The 16,103-nt window shown below is 43.9% G+C and overlaps 1 protein-coding gene across 1 annotated transcript; it reads right to left on the bottom strand.

Moving 5' to 3' along the window:
* Positions 1–436: 436 nt before the first annotated feature.
* LOC117096505 (piwi-like protein 3) lies at positions 437–13,653 on the bottom strand. Its single transcript, XM_033233936.1, is given in 10 exon segments — positions 437–571; positions 1,720–1,831; positions 4,600–4,803; positions 5,386–5,466; positions 6,707–6,828; positions 7,402–7,445; positions 7,448–7,615; positions 8,691–8,822; positions 10,732–10,840; positions 13,552–13,653. Coding segments are annotated over 10 exon segments (1,209 nt in total).
* Between the last annotated feature and the right edge of the window lie 2,450 nt (positions 13,654–16,103).

Here is a 16,103-nt window from a genome sequence, read left to right as displayed (position 1 = left end):
AAGGCAGGAAAGGATTAAAGGAAGGAGCAAATAAAAAGTATCATAAACAAAGTACAACATAAGATTGTAAACATAAAAGTAAATTCAATATTTATAACACACACAGATCAATCTTACGGGTTGTATTAAGAAGTTTAAATATAGTCCAGTGATTCTCAGCGAGGCAGCAGGCCTTCATCCCAGGATCTCTGAATGGAATTATCTACGGCCATATCAGATCAAATGTGCCAATCTTGTTTCTTCCTCTAGGTTTCAGTGCATGTACTTGAAGTCAAAATCCCACGAGATACATCTAAACAAGCATGAATTTGTGTGAGGACTAAATTATAATAGCTGGAGAAACCTACTACCTTACCAAGGAGACACACTTCGAATTCCCTGAAAAGCCTGCACCAAGTCATAGTTATACCTGCCTTTAAAGAAGTGCTGTAAGCCATCAGTACCTGTCATGGAGCACAGCTTGAGGAATCAGCAGGATAGGTTCACGTTGTGTACCCGTTAGGCCCTTTTTCCATCTGCCCTGGCTGACCAAAAGTGGCTGTTTCTTCACAGTGACAATTTCTTTATGTTGCTGCTCAACAAACAAGAGACCAGCATGACCACCAGTGAGACCTTAGAAACATCACACACACAGGTTCACAAGTGCGTATGTGAGACTACAAATGAAGGGCCACAGGCATGCTGGTGACATAGCTTCCCCAAGTTTAATAGTGTACTATGAATACTCTCAAAATTCTCTTACCTTTGATATGCTAGGGACCTTTCCTTGTGAGCATACTTGGCCAAAGACAGGACTCCCACGAACCATGACACTAGAATCGTCAAGCTACTCTAACATTGTATATGAGAGTGGGTGAGACAGGATCTGTAGTGGGTCTCACCAGGCTTGCCTTGAAAACTCCCAAAGCATACTGAAAACTGTCAAGAGGACAGTTTGAAGAGTGGCTGTAAGCCATCAGTACCTGTCATGTAGCACAACTGAGGAATCAGCAGGATACGTTCACGTTGTGTACCCACAAATGCCATGAGCAAGTGTCCAGAATATTAATTAGCTAGACATAATATAGAGCTTATTACTATGTGCCAAGCACCTTACATGCATTCTTGGTGTTTCTTATTCTTTCAATAGAGAAAGAATGAGCAGTCTGGAAAGGGAACAGCAATCGTAGTCATTACTGAGACTCAGTTCTTTTTTGCGTTACTCTTTATTTGACCCAATTTGGGAGGCCAAGGCAGATGGATCACCTGAGGTCAGGAGTTCAAGGCCAGCCTGACTGATACGGTGAAATCCCATCTCTACTAAAAATACAAAAATTAGCCAGGTGTGGTGGCAGGCGCCTGTAGTCCCAGCTACTTGGGAGGCTGAGGCAGGAAAATTGCTTGAACCTGGGAGGTGGAGGTGGCAGTGAGCAGAGATCATGCCACTGCACTCCATCCTGGGAGACGGAACAAGACTACAACTCAAAAAATATAAAAAGTATGATAGTAGCCACTTTTAAGCCTGAAAGAAGGGGTCACACTGGCACCATTTTAGTTATGTGACATTATCCTATATACAAGGCACTTGGATGCATGGATAATAAATCAGTCAAGCTATAATCCTCTAAAAGGAAAATACATATGTTTATATGACAAATATGTTCAAGTATCTAAATAAGATAAACTGAAATACATGAAGGTTTACAATTTAAATATATTTAAAGAAATACAGTTTCATACCTGCCTGTAGTAGTCTATATAGGTGATTTTGCTACCATCTGATCTGTTAAATGTGTCTTCAGGATTCTGCTTCCAATCAATATCATCCACTCTGTAGGTTTTGTTGTTGTATCTGTGGAATAATTACAACATGGTATCATTTCCAACTTATTCATTGCATGGTACCATCCACACAGGAAATAAGAATTTTGTTTTTTTGAGACAGAGTCTCACTCTGTTGCCCAGGCTGCAGCGCAGTGGCATGATCTCGGATCACTGCAAGCTCCACCTCCCGGGTTCACGCCATTCTCCTGCCTCAGCCTCCTGAGTAGCTGGGACTACAGGCGCATGCCACCACGCCCGGCTAATTTTTTGTATTTTAGTAGAGATGGGGTTTCACTGTGTTGGTCAAGATGGTCTCGATCTCCTGACCTTGTGATCTGCCCACCTTGGCCTCCCAAAGTGGTGGGATTACAGGTGTGAGCCACCACGCCCGGCCGAAAATAAGATATTTTTAATCCTGTAAGGAATTGCAGGATATATTAGATTTACTATGATGTAATTCACATACTGCACAACTCACCCACCTGAGCATACGATCACCTGTTTTTTTCTATAGCCAGAGTTATGCAATCATCAAGACAAAGAAGAAACATAAGCAGTCACTTCCCATTTTAGCCTAATTCACCAGCCTTCAGGCAACCACTAGTCTACTTCCTGTCTCAACACATTTGCTCATTCACTTCATATAAACTGAGTCATACAACGTGTGTTCTTTCCCGACTGGCTTCTTTCACTTAGCATCATGTTTAAGGTTCATCCACGCTGAAGTCTTAGCACTTAATTCCTTTTCATTTCCAAATAATATTCTATTGTATGATATCTCACCTTTTGTTTATCCATTCACCAGCTGGACATTATGGTTGTTACGTACTTTTGGTTACCATAACGTTACAAACAATTGTGTGCCAATTTTAGTAAACATGTTCTCATTTCTCTTGTGTATTTAAGTAGGAATAAAATTACTGGTTCATATGGTGATGATATAGGAGTTAAAAAGGAATTTAGGTGGTTAGTAAAAGTTCTCGGTGGAATTTTCTCTTAAGAAAGCAGCGTCCAAACCATTTATTTTCTAACAAAACACAGCCTGAAAAATCAAGCTGCAAGCATAGATAAGCAAGCTGGAAGCTTGCATAGTTGAATGCCAGCAGTTATGCCAGAAGCCAGTATATCCAACATGGAAGTTCTCTTCCCTTCTCCTTGTTGCCATGTGTGCAGGTGTTATGGTGCCGGCCAGGTGGAGACCACATCTACATTAAAGATTAGAGCGGGATAGCCAGCCTCTTTGCAGGCTATATAAATGGCACACCTGGTCCAGCCAATCCTCTGGGCTCTATGTAAATCAGACACCACCTCCTCAAGCCCCTCTATGAAACCAACCCATCCCTCTGCAAAGGGGGAGACCCATTTGGAATGCCCCTCCCCCTGCAAGGGGGGGATTTTCTCTTTAACCTACTCAGCTTTCTGCTCCTAAACCCACACCTCCTGCATCTGCATCTTTGCTTTCCTTAGTGTGAGACAACAAACCTAGTAAATTTCCTCAAACAAGGCCACTTCAGTAATGCACATCTTTAGCATTTTAAGAAAGTGCCAGACTGTTTTCCAAAGAAGCCATACCATTTAATATTCCTACAAGCAGCATACTAGGGTTGCTTCTGATCGTTCCACATCCTTGCCAATACTTGTCAACATCTGTCTAATTTTAACCATCGTAGTAGGTATGAAATGATATCTCATTGTGGTTTTCACTTGCATTTCTATGATGGCTACTGATGTACATTTTCATGCATTGGCCACTTGTACATTTTGTTTAAATATATCTGCAGAAGTATCTAATCTTTTGTCCATTTAAAAAAATATGTTGTCTCTCAATTAAGTATTGTTTGTATATTCTAGATACAGGTTACTTACGTGTTTTGCAAACATTTTCCCCACTTTTTCCAGTTGTGTTTTCACAGTTTTGATAGCATAGTTTGAGTAACTTTTTAATTTGGTGAAACCCAATGTGTTTGTTTCTTTTGTTATCACTTCTGCTTTGAGTGGCTTATCTAAGGTTTTGCCTAGCTCAAAGTCAAAGAGACTGAATCTTTCTAAGAATGTTATGCTTTCAGTTCTTAAATGTAGGTCTATTAAGTTGGTTTTTGAATTAAATTGGAATTGTGTGAACTGCATGAGGAAGGTGGATATTCAGTTATCCCAGCAACATTATTGAAAAGATTATTCTTTCCCCTTTTGAATTGCCTTGACATACTTGTCAGAAGTCAACTAAGTGGAGGGTTAACCTTCTGGACTTATTTCATTGGTCTCTATCTATCGTTAGGCCAACATCACACTGTCTTGATTACTAGAGCTTTCTGGTAAGTTTTAGAACTGAGAAGTACAAGTCCTCCAATTGCGTCCATGTAAGATTGTGTTGGCTAACTAACTGGTTCTTTAAATCCATTCTCTCATCAATTTAGGATTTCTGTTGTAGAAAGATTTTAAAACTTCCTTCAAATGGGAAATGGCTGATGGATTATAACTAAGCACTGGTTTTTAAACTAGCTAAATGCCTATAACAAAGAGGAAAAGGAAAGAAATTCAGAAACAGCTTAGTGTTATGTGCAAGGTAGGGTTCAGAACAAATGGACTGGCATTAGGGATTACAAGAGAGTGAAGTCTACAATTGACACATTCTTCTCCCAAGTTGTATAACCAGAGGAGAGATGGGACCAGTTGTTCTTGCCATTTCTACTCCTGAACTTCAACATTTAGTAATCAGAAAACTATAGGACCATCTCTTGGGAGGGGGTGGGGGGGGGAGTTAAAGTGATTGGATAGGTTTTTAAAAGACAGACTTACTTTGTCAGAACAATTGATCCAATTAATTTATTAGTTATTTCCTCTCGGATGTTTCCTGTCTGGGCCTCCGCAGATGTTCTCTTTATGAAATCGTAAGCAGTTTCTATTCGGAGCAGTCTGTGGCTCACATCGGCACAGAGGGTAATGCCGTTTTCATATTGAAGAATAGAAGTAACATAACCAAGCCAGATTTCCAAACTGGTACTAGAATAAATTACATGAGAGTATTAAGTCCAAGCTCTTCACATAAAGTCAAGGGCTTCTGGGCCTAAGCTCTGGGTCTAAAAATTGGTACTTAAGAGTCAGTTTTAAGTATTTGTTCTTAGTCTTTTGAAGGACCTTCAGATAAACATTTATTGGATGTGCTATTTATACCATTTTTGTTAAACTTTTTTTATCACCCACAGGCTTAAAGTATTACATCCATATTTATCTGTAACATAACTTACATGTAATATATACATATACCAGTGAGTAATATAGAGAGATATAGTTGCTATGGTTGAAGATATTTTCAAAGACAAATTACCCATTTTGGATGATTGTTTAGGCTTAACAATGTGTATGCAACAACTGAATACCTCAAGGTTTATATTTATCATACTAAGATTTTTAAAGTGACTCTTAATTTGAGTTGACATTATACTAAATTTTTCATGGTTAGTGGATATCATTTAAAAGGCCATCACTTTTAAGGCATACCACTTCAAATGTGAAATGAATAACTTTCTCAAAAAATCCTATGTTTAAGTCTACAGAATATGAAATTTTCTTCTTTATACAAACCCATGACGGTACAACTGAATTGCCTTCTTTTTGATATAATAGTTGCGACCAACTTGCTCAAAATCCAGCAGCTTGAAAGTTCTAGAAATGGAAAGAATAGATTTTGTTGAAAGTAGCAGGTACATCATTAAGCATTTGGTAAGACATATAAGGGAAAGAAGAAAATCTTCCAGTGACTGTTTATATTATCAATGAACACAAAGTACCTGATAACTAAGTTACATTATGAGGTGGATATTAAGGTTCATTTAACCTCAATTGTTCCATCTCCTTATAAACACAATATTATAGAAAGGTTATCAAACTGTTCTTCATTCTCAAAACTGAACTAAGGCCTCTTTTTCAAACTGTGCCTTTTTTTTTTTTTGAGACAGAGTCTTGCTCTGTCACCCAGGCTGTAGTGCAGTGACACAATCTCTGCTCACTGCAACCTCCACCTCCTGGGACCAAGTGATCCTCCTGCCTCAGCCTCCCAAGTAGCTTCCTCTCGGAAGCACCCACCACCATGCCTGGCTAATTTTTGTATTTTTAGTAGTGGCAGGGTTTCATCGTGTTGGCCAGGCTGGTCTGGGACTCCTGACCTCAAATGATCCAGCCGCCTCAGCCTCCCAAAGTGCTGGGATTACAGGCGTGAGCCACCATGCCCGGCCTCAAACTCTGCCTTTCAAATTTTAACTTTAAATATTTAGTCATTGTAGTGACCACAGAATAAAACATGTATTTCCTACAGAGACATACACAGATGTGCATAGCTGATGTCTATTACTCTTTCTTTTTTTTTTTTTTTTGAGACGGAGTCTTGCTCTGTCGCCCAGGCTGGAGTGCAGTGGCCGGATCTCAGCTCACTGCAAGCTCCGCCTCCCGGGTTCACGCTATTCTCCTGCCTCAGCCTCTGGAGTAGCTGGGACTACAGGCGCCCGCCACCTCGCCCGGCTAGTGTTTTTTTTGTATTTTTTAGTAGAGACGGGGTTTCACCGTGTTAGCCAGGATGGTCTCGATCTCCTGACCTCATGATCCACCCGTCTCAGCCTCCCAAAGTGCTGGGATTACAGGCTTGAGCCACCGCGCCCGGCCTACTCTTTCTAGGCAGGTATGAGACAAAGAGCAGGGATAGGCCAGGAGAAGAACATTGAGGATAAGCCACTGAACTTGCATATTCTAGTTGAGCCTCAAGTATCATTTCATCTCCAAGACCCTTCACTCTCTTAATACACAAGGACTATGAAGAACACAAAGTGCTGGAAGCAAATGGCTGTGTTCCACACCACTACACAGTGAAACAACTGAATGAATAGCAAAGAAACTCAACCCGGTCACATACCTTCGAAAGAGAATGTTGTAATAGCGTAGGCAATCTGGTGACGTGGGCCTGATTTCTTTGGAAAACTCAACTGTAATATTCACAAATTTTTTGTCTTTGGTCATGCTCAACCATTCCACTCTCTGAGATTAAAAACAAAAAGTCCAGATATTCTTCCAAAAAACTCAGCTTCACTGCACGGCAAATCACCATGTCACCTGGCTATCCAACACACCATCGTGATGGAGCAGTCTTTCCCACAGAAGCACGTGCATGTAGAAAACATGATTCACAAGAGTGAAGAGTTGGAATTAAATACTTAAGTTGAAATATTTTACTTAAGCTCCTGAAAACAATTTAATTGTTCAGTTAATATAGAAATTTATGGAAGAAAATAAGTTCTCTAGTTTTTTTTTCTGCTAGGAGTTGGGGGCTGAAGTTTCGAAGGAAACAAATAGAATTTTTTTAAAAAGTATCTAAAACTTTGTCAGCATTTGTGAGCCACGTTGTGCTATTAAATTTCATTTAAGCATTAAAATTAGAGGCATTATTGAATATCAGTGATAACCAAACATGGCACGTAGGTTTCACTACAAGTCATATGGGCAAGAGATCTTTGGGGCGTCTAAACAAACAACTGCACAAAAATAGATATTTTATTATAATAAAGTAAAAACAGAAAGAACACAGGAAAATGTGAAATAACATTACTTAACCCACTCTTTTAGTGGCCGAGATAATAATAAAGAGTTTCCATCAATATATGGCACTCTCCAAATTTCCTTCTTTGTTGATCAAGTAAAATTGTACGGAGATTTCCATCTTCTATATCTGGTCTGTAGTCAATGTTGTATTTATATGCAACCCACTGAGGACGAGAAATCACTCGGAAGTGGTTGGCGAGTAGCTGTACCACTGTACCCTCTGAACCTGAAAAATTGAGCCATGTGACTATAAAGAAAGACTGATTAGGCCCAAACAGTTTGGACACTACAATATTAAAAGCCAAAGTTAGGGCTGGGCACAGTGGCTCATGCCTATAATCCCAACACTCAGAGGCGGAGGCAGGGGGATCACCTGAGATCAGGAGTTCCAGACCAGTCTGGCCAACATGGTGACCCTGTCTCTATTAAAAATACACAAAATTAGCTGGGCACAGTGGTGGGTGCCTATAATCCAAGCTTCTCGGGAGGCTGAGGCAGGAGAATCACTGGAACCTACGAGGCAGAGGCTGTAGTGAGCTGAGATCACACCACTGCCCTCCAGCCTGGGCAAGAAGAGCTAAACTCCATCAAAAAAAAGCCAAGCCAAAGTTAGGTCAGACAAGGAGATAAATAACATTTGTAATGCACCTGATTTGCAGAATGCCTATCAATTTCAGTGAGCCCTTATGCAAGCATACATTTAGGAAGTTTAAGATATTGAACAATAGATTAAAAATTAGAACATTTGTGGTTTACAAAAGGAGAAAAAGTGCCACCTTATGTGATTTTAAAAAAAGTCTCAGCACAGGCCAGGGCATGGTGGCTTACACCTATAATCCTAGCCCTTTGGGAGGCCCAGGTGGGAGGATGGTTTGGGCCAGGAGTTCCAGACCAGCCTGGGCCAGGTGGGAGGCACCTCTACTTACAGTGATGACAGAAAGCTTTCCAGAATTTATTAAAGCTTTTATCAAAAGTTTAAAATGGGCCAGGTGTGGTGGCTCATTCCTGTAATCTCAGCAGTTTGGAGGGCTCAGGTGAGAGGATGGCTTGGGCCAGGAGTTCTAGACCAGTAAGACCCTGTCTCTACAAAACTAAAAAATATATACGTCTATTTGGGCATGGTGGTGCCCACCTGTAGTCCCAGCTACTCAAGGTGGGAGGAACAGCTGAGCCCAGGAGTTCAAGGCTGAAGTGAACATCACTGTATTCCAGCCTGGGCGACAGAGCAGGACCTTATCTCAACGGAAAAAAAAAAAAGTTAACCAACAGCTCCATAAACATTGATTTCTAGGCCAACATACCTGTTTTTGAGTCTTTAACATGCATCATATATCGCCTGGTGTTCACCACCAGGTCCTGAAAAACTCCACCAATCCTCCTCTCCTGCAAGGGCGCTGTATGCAACCCAGCCTCAGGACCAGGTTCCTTCACTCCTGCGTAAATGTAAACGCCAGAAGTTTAAACAATAAAAAGGGAAGAACAGAAAAGCCAGTATTAACACCCAGCATAAGTTTGCTGGAGGTAAAAAAGATGCCACCCAAGGTTCCAAAACACATTTCGGTGACATGTTGCCACAAAAGCATAACCTTACCCAGAAACCTTTCCAAGGAGTCCCCAGTTCACATCCATGGTGCCTCAGCACTTTGTTCATTCCTGCTACATATTTGCCCACCCAGAAACCTTTCCCAAGGAGTCCCCAGTTCACATCCATGGTTGCCTCAGCACTTTGTTCATTCCTGCTACATATTTGCCCCATTCCTTTGTGTATTTGTTCATGGTACAAGATTCTAGAAACGTTGGTTCTGATCCTGTCTCTAAGCCTATCTCCTGGCACTACACTGCCCCCCCCTAGTGGGCATCATAAAATGCCAAATAAGCCAATCATTTAAAAAATCTATAAAACTGGCTTTTAACACAAAACTTATCTATCCTTTATATTAAGAGCAACTAGGAAAGGATGACACTATTTTAACTTCCATTCTAAGGTTCATAGTGATGTAGGTATTCTACAAAGTTAATATTTAAATGACAGCACAATGCAGTCTTTCAGTGACAAGAGAGGCATCCTGAAGGAATATGCACACATTGTTGTAAATCCTGTACCCCTGAATGTCCAGGACGTCTGTGCCTTGGGTTACAACAATGGTTTTCCTCAAAATATTACTTCTGGAGGCTATTTTTTAGTTTATGATGATCTTACAAAGTAAGTGTCTCCATTTCTATGACAGACTAACTACATTTTACACATAAAATTTGAAACAATTTTATCAAACTCCCAACTAGTTCCTGACACATCCAGCAATCAAATTCATATTAAAATGTCAGCAAAAGAAAACAGGTTATCCTAGCTTGGCACCTTGGCACTCGCTACAAACCACGTACTTTTATTTTTTGAGACGGAATCTCGCTCTGTCACCCAGGCTGGAGTGCAGTGGCACCATCTCAGCTCACTGGAACCTCTGCCTCCTGGGTTCAAGCGATTCTCCTGCCTCAGCCTCCTGAGTAGTTGAGATTACAGGCACATGCTACCATGCCTGGCTAACTTGTCTATTTTTAGTAGAGATAGGATTTTGCCTGTTGGCCAGGCTGGTCTCAAACTTCTGGCCTCAAGTGATCCACCCACCTGGGCTGCTCAAAGTGCCGGTGTGAGCCACCACACCCAGTCCATGTAATTTATACATACTATCTAATAACAACCCTTCAGATGGGATCTGATTATTAAAAATATGTTTTAATTTTATGTATTCAAATATATAAGCTCATTTTATAGGTTCTGGATTTTGTTTTGGTTTAATATTTATCTATAATACAATTTTTTAGTGTTTCAAGTTTTGACTCATCACAAGCTATTTTGCTATAGAAAGCAAAGTGGAGAATCCAGACTAAAGTTGAATCACATTAGCCAAATCCTAAGCAAATGACAATATCTGAGCCTGTGTGCATGAGCACTTGTATAAATGAGGATAACCTGTCAGCCTGCAATGTAGGTAACAGGTTCAACCTGTTAATGCCACAATTTAAAAAGGCAAGAAAATGGTGTTCTTAGAATTCCATTAAGTTAACTTAGAGTTATCATCTGCAAATATGTCATCTAAATTTGAAAAGCAATTATGTTGATCTGGCCAATAAACAGTGACTTCCATTTCTCTTCCACAAGACATAGGTGAAGAAAATACTATCAGATAATTCACTGCACGAGGAGAGACAGTTGAAAGCTGCACACACTTCTCATCCCAGCAAACCTCACAGGGGTCCTCAGGCTCTGTCTAGAACCTTCTACCGCTGTGGTGGCCCTTCACACATGAAGCATCCCCTGCCCCTCATGTCCTTGCCTCCTTTCACCTTGGGACTGTGCTGCTCCTCCTGCTCCTCTTGGCTGCAGAGGTCTAACCACTGGGACTTCCTCCCTCAGTGGCCAGGGTGTCCGCTGCAACTGAGTGGGCTCCTGGGTCTGCATGATTTTGGAAATAGAAATAATGAGCAGTGCCCCACTGTGTTCATTCTCCCTCCAAATGGCACTTTCAGGGCACAAGGCAAAGGAACTTCCTCTGCAAAGCTCACATTCCAGTGACAGAAACTAAGTTGTAATAAGCAACATACATAGCACCTTGTGTGGTAATTGCTAAGGAAACAAAGAACAAAACAAACCAAGGAGAAAAATTACTGGGAAGGTGGGGTGTGAAGGGGCAGGTTTCACTAGCCGATGGGGGCAAAGGAAGGTCTCAGTGAGAAAGTGCCATTGAACCCAAGACTTGGAGGTGCTGAGTTGAATTAGCAAAGTTACCCAAGCCAGAGGTGAAGGAAAAAGAGCAGAGTTCTGCAGCTGGGAATGTTCAAGGAAGAATGAGGCAGCCAGTGTGGCTGGAAGAAGGAAAGGGAGAGAGATGTCAGTGAGATGAAGGGAAGGTCATTTTAAGGAAATTGCTTCTGGCTGATAAAATGAGAGCTGTGACAGAGGCCAGGTGCGGTGGTTCACACCTATAACCCAGCACTTTGGGAGGCTGAGGTGGGCGGATCACCTGAGGTCAGGAGTTCGAGACCAGCCTGGCCAACGTGGAGAAACCCCGTCTCTACTAAAAATACAGAATTAACTGGGCATGGTGGTGCATGCCTGTAATCCCAGCTACTCAGGAGGCTGAGGCAGGAGAATCACTTGAACTTGGGAGGCAGAACTTGCAGTGAGCCGAGATTACACCATTGCACTCCAGCCTGGGCAACAAGAGCGAAACTCTGTCTTTTAAAAAAAAAAAAAAAAAGCAGCTGTGACAGGATGCCAGGCAGAGGAATGACATGAACTGATTTGTCAGGTTTGGTGTTGGGAACAGGCTGAGTGAGAGACAAGGAAATAGCAAGGGATGTAAGCTGTTCAGGCCAGAAGGCAGGGATAGGGGTGGTGAGAAATTGTCTGATACTGGATTAGTTTTTGAGAAAAAAAAAACTAGAGGTCAGGCATGGTGACTCACACCTGTAATCCCAGCACTTTGGGAGGCTGAGGCGGGTGGATCATGAGGTCAGGAGATCAAGACCATCCTGGCTAACACAGTGAAACCCTGTCTCTACTAAAAATACAAAAAATTAGCCGGGCGTGGTGGCGGGCGCCTGCAGTCCCAGCTACTTGGGAGGCTGAAGCAGGAAAATGGTGTGAACCCAGGAGGCGGAGATTGCAGCAAGCCGAAATCATGCCACTGAACTCCAACCTGGATGACAGAGACTCCAACTCAAAAAAAAGAAAAAAAAAAAGAAGAAAAGAAAAAATTGGAGAGAAAAACCCTGTGATTGTTTTTGAGAAGGGCTTGAGGTCATAAAGATAGGATGAAACCATAGACTTTTGGCCTGAGCAAACAGAAGAATGGAAGTCCTTCTGATGAGGTGGATATGGCATGATAGGGCAGATTGGGAGTGTGAGGTGTCCGTGGACACCCGTGGGGGTGTTGGGTGGTGCAGGAGAGGTTCTGGCCAAGGAGATAAATATAGGGATCTGTCCACACACCAGATAGCATTTGGACACTGGATAACTTCACCAAGGGAGTGAGAATATGGAGAAAAAAGATGTGGCTCAAGGGCTGGGGCTTGGCAATATCAAGAGGCCATAGAGGAGAACGCCACAAAGGAGAGCAAGTACGGGTGGTCAGTGATGAAGGAGGTAACCTAAACGCCAAGTGGAGCAAGTTGATCAGGAGAAAAGAGGTCGCAAATGTGCCCAGGAAATGTGAAAGGGCAAGTCTGAGGAGAGCTGCCCTGTGAATCTGGCAGAGTGGAAGGGCCCAGGGAAGGTTTCCTGATGAATGGGAGTGAACTCAGTGAGTCTATAGACAATGGGAATGATTTAGGAGAACACACCTGCTGACTTGGGAGACAGAAAGGAAAGTTGCAGGAGACATGCCCTAGACAGAGGACTGGCTAAGGGGCTAAGTAGAGATATTTGCTTTAGGTAGGAACAAAGATGATGCCCTAGGATCTCCAGTGAGGGGTTGGACTATGGCTCATGAGTGAGGAGACAAGACGGGGAGCCACTGACACTCTCACTGGATGCTTTATCTCAGTGACACAGAAGTCGATGTTGAAAACTGAGAATTAGGACCAGGAGGAGGAACTGAGGTTGGAGGGCTTAGGAGAAGGAGAGAGAAGCAACAATCACACCGCACAATAAGTGGACCTGGACGGTGGCATGCTGCTTCCATGCAGTATAGGGTCGCCCTGGAGGATGTCAGGTGGGGCCCCTCGGCGCCACTATGGATCCTATTGTGTGAAAGCAAAGTGGATATGCAATAAGAGAAGACAAAACAGAGCAGGCATAACAAGTTTTCAACACGACTGGAAATTCTAACTCAGGCTGTGCCAGGACATTCAGGAAGTTGCTCATTCTGGGTCACTTCCAAAGAGGAGACCCTGGCAGAAGCCAAGAGATCTAGAAACCTTTGCATCGACTTTTGGCTGAAAGTCAGTCTGCTTGCACATGTGAAAATGTGAGAAGGAAGCAGTAGAGAGTACATCCGAGTAAAGCCTCCCCATGCTGCCATCTATAGAGCCTGACTTACGAACTTTTTTAGTCCTCACTTAGCACTATACCTGAACTAGCTTGGCTCAACAACCAATTCTGTTCTTTTCAGTACAGGCACGTATCTCTTGCAGAAAGAAAACAATGAACATTACAGGGCTCACTGTAGCTGATCCAGGTGCTCCGGGTCCCCCAGGTGCCTCTTGTTGGTAGCTCTCCCTGCGGCGGGCTCTGCCTCGGGTGCGAGTCCTGGCCCTACCAGGCATTGTGGTCCTGAAGGTGATGACTCTGAAGAACACAGTTATATTAGACATCTCTGTGGAGTTGCCTAGTGTCTTACTCTTTTCAGTGTTGCTACAACAGAATATCTGAGGCTAGGTAATTTATAAAGGAAGAGGTGTGTTTGGCTCATCATTCTGGTGGCTGGAAAGTCCAAGACTGGGCACCCCATCTGGTGAGGGTCTCATGCTGCTTCAACTCATGGTAGAAAGTGAAAGTGGGGGAGAGGTGTGGACAAAGACCACATGGCAAGAAGTGAAACAAGAAAAACTGAGGAAGTTGGACTCTAACAACCAGCTCAGGCAGGCACTAATCCAACTCACCTCCAAGGCAGGGAATTAACCTATTCATAAGGATTCCACCCCCAGGACCCGCACACCTCCCAGTAGGTCCCACTTTCTAATGCTGCCACATTGGAGATCAAATTTCAGCCTGAGTTTTGGTGGCGACAAGCCATATCCAAACCATAGCAACTGGTAACATTTTTCTTCCTGTGTGACTATTACTTCCAATAAAGCATCTGATTACTAACAACACACATTCTCCTATGACACCAAAAAGACTGACTGCTCCGAGTCAGCAGAGAAGCATCCTGTAATAAAAGACAGGAGACCTAGTAAAACTTTTTTTGAGACAGGGTCTTGCTCTGTTGCCCAGGCTGAAGTGTAATGGTGCAATCTTGGTTCACTGCAACCTCTGCCTCCCTGGCTCAAGAAATTCTCCTGCCTCAGCCTCCTGAGTAGCTGGGATTACAGGCACACGGCACCGCACCCAGCTAGGTTTTTGTTTGTTTTGAGACACAGTCTCACTCTGTTGCCCAGGCTGGAGTGCAGTGGTGAAATCTCTGCTCATTGCAATCTCCACCTCCCAGGCTCAAGCGATTCTCCTGCCTCAGCCTCCTGAGTAGCTGGGATTACAGGCTCACGTCACCACGCCTGGCCTAATTTTTGTATTTTTAGTAGAGAGGGGGTTTCACCATGTTGGCCAGGCTGGTCGCGATCTCCTGACCTCAGGTGATCCACCCGCCTCAGCCTCTCAAAGTGCTGGGATTACAGGTGTGAACCACCGCGCCCGGCCAAACTTTTCTAGAAATTTAAGGAAACTATGGTTATCTTCCACACAGAGACTCACAAGACACTGGGGGTTACTACACTTGTCTGTATGAGTCAGGTGAGTACTGGGATCTTCTCACCTCCAAGGCACCACCACAAGCACAGCAAGGAGCCCAGGTGCCCCCAGGCCCTCCCACCCTACACTTAAACCTGAGCTCCCGCATCCTGAGGGGGGTCCTCCGCCCACCCATCTCTGGCCTGGGCCCTTTGGACTCTTCTCCCACAGCTCACCTGCCCTCCTTCCACAAGAATGAGGGAGATCGGTGCGCTACGCACTGGCGCTCTGTAGCCTCGGGTCCCTGGTCCCAACCCCGCAGCGTCCCGGCGCTGATCTCCACGGGGTCAGAGGCGCAAAGCCCCTTTCCAAGAGGGAGAGCCTCCTGCCTTTCTGGGCATACAGCCCCGTGCGCCGCACCGGTCACCAAAAGGGCCCGGGGAAACAGACTGACCAGCCCAGCCTCCCGCAAGACGTGCCGCACCCTCAGGAAGGCAGGCATCGCCCCCGCCCCAATTCAATTTCAACCCTGGGGTCCCGGCCTCTTCGGGCGCCGCCTCCATCCGGCCCAAAAAGGCCACGATGAGCTGCACCTGGCGGGCTCAGAGATGCCGCCAAGTCTCCCAGGGATGGGAGTGGGGCCGGCTTGCCCTGCCTTCCTGCCTCACCATGTCTCACCCATTAACCATTCCCGGATTTACCTGCCAGGTGCCCTTACAAAACGATGTGCACTTGGAGCCCCAGGATGCAGCCATTACCACTTAGTAGCTTTAACCAACTCCCTGGTGTGGCCTGTGTAACTAAATGCAGCTGCTATGACCGTCCATGGACTCAAACCTGGATGCACCCTTACTCATCTCATAAGCACAGATCTCTGCAAGTGGATCCACTGTCATGGGTAAGCTTTCCAGTATTTCTTAAAAATAAATATAAATATAAATAAAATTTTAAAAACCTTATCTCTTGTATCCGTTTTTTCATCTATTTATTCCAGGTTTTTCTTTTCTTTTCTTTTCTTTTTTTTATTTTGAGACGGAGTCTCACTCTGTCGCCCAGGCTGGAGTGGTGCAGTGGCCTGATCTCCGCTCACTGCAAGCACCACCTCCTGGGTTCACACCATTCTCCTGCCTCAGCCTCCTGAGTAGCTGGGACTACAGGTGCGCATCACCACACCTGGCTAAATTTTGTATTTTTTGTAGAGACAGGGTTTCACCACATTGGCCACACTGGTCTCCAACTCCTGACCTCACCCGCCTCTGCCTCCCAAAGTGCTGGAATTACAGGCGTGAGCCACCGCACCTGACCTATTCCAGGTTTCTGTCATTCTTTT

This window comes from Trachypithecus francoisi, unplaced genomic scaffold (assembly GCF_009764315.1).
Source record: "Trachypithecus francoisi isolate TF-2019V2 unplaced genomic scaffold, Tfra_2.0 Lachesis_group14, whole genome shotgun sequence".
NCBI lineage: Eukaryota > Metazoa > Chordata > Mammalia > Primates > Cercopithecidae > Trachypithecus > Trachypithecus francoisi.
This window is presented reverse-complemented; position numbering and strand designations above follow the sequence as displayed.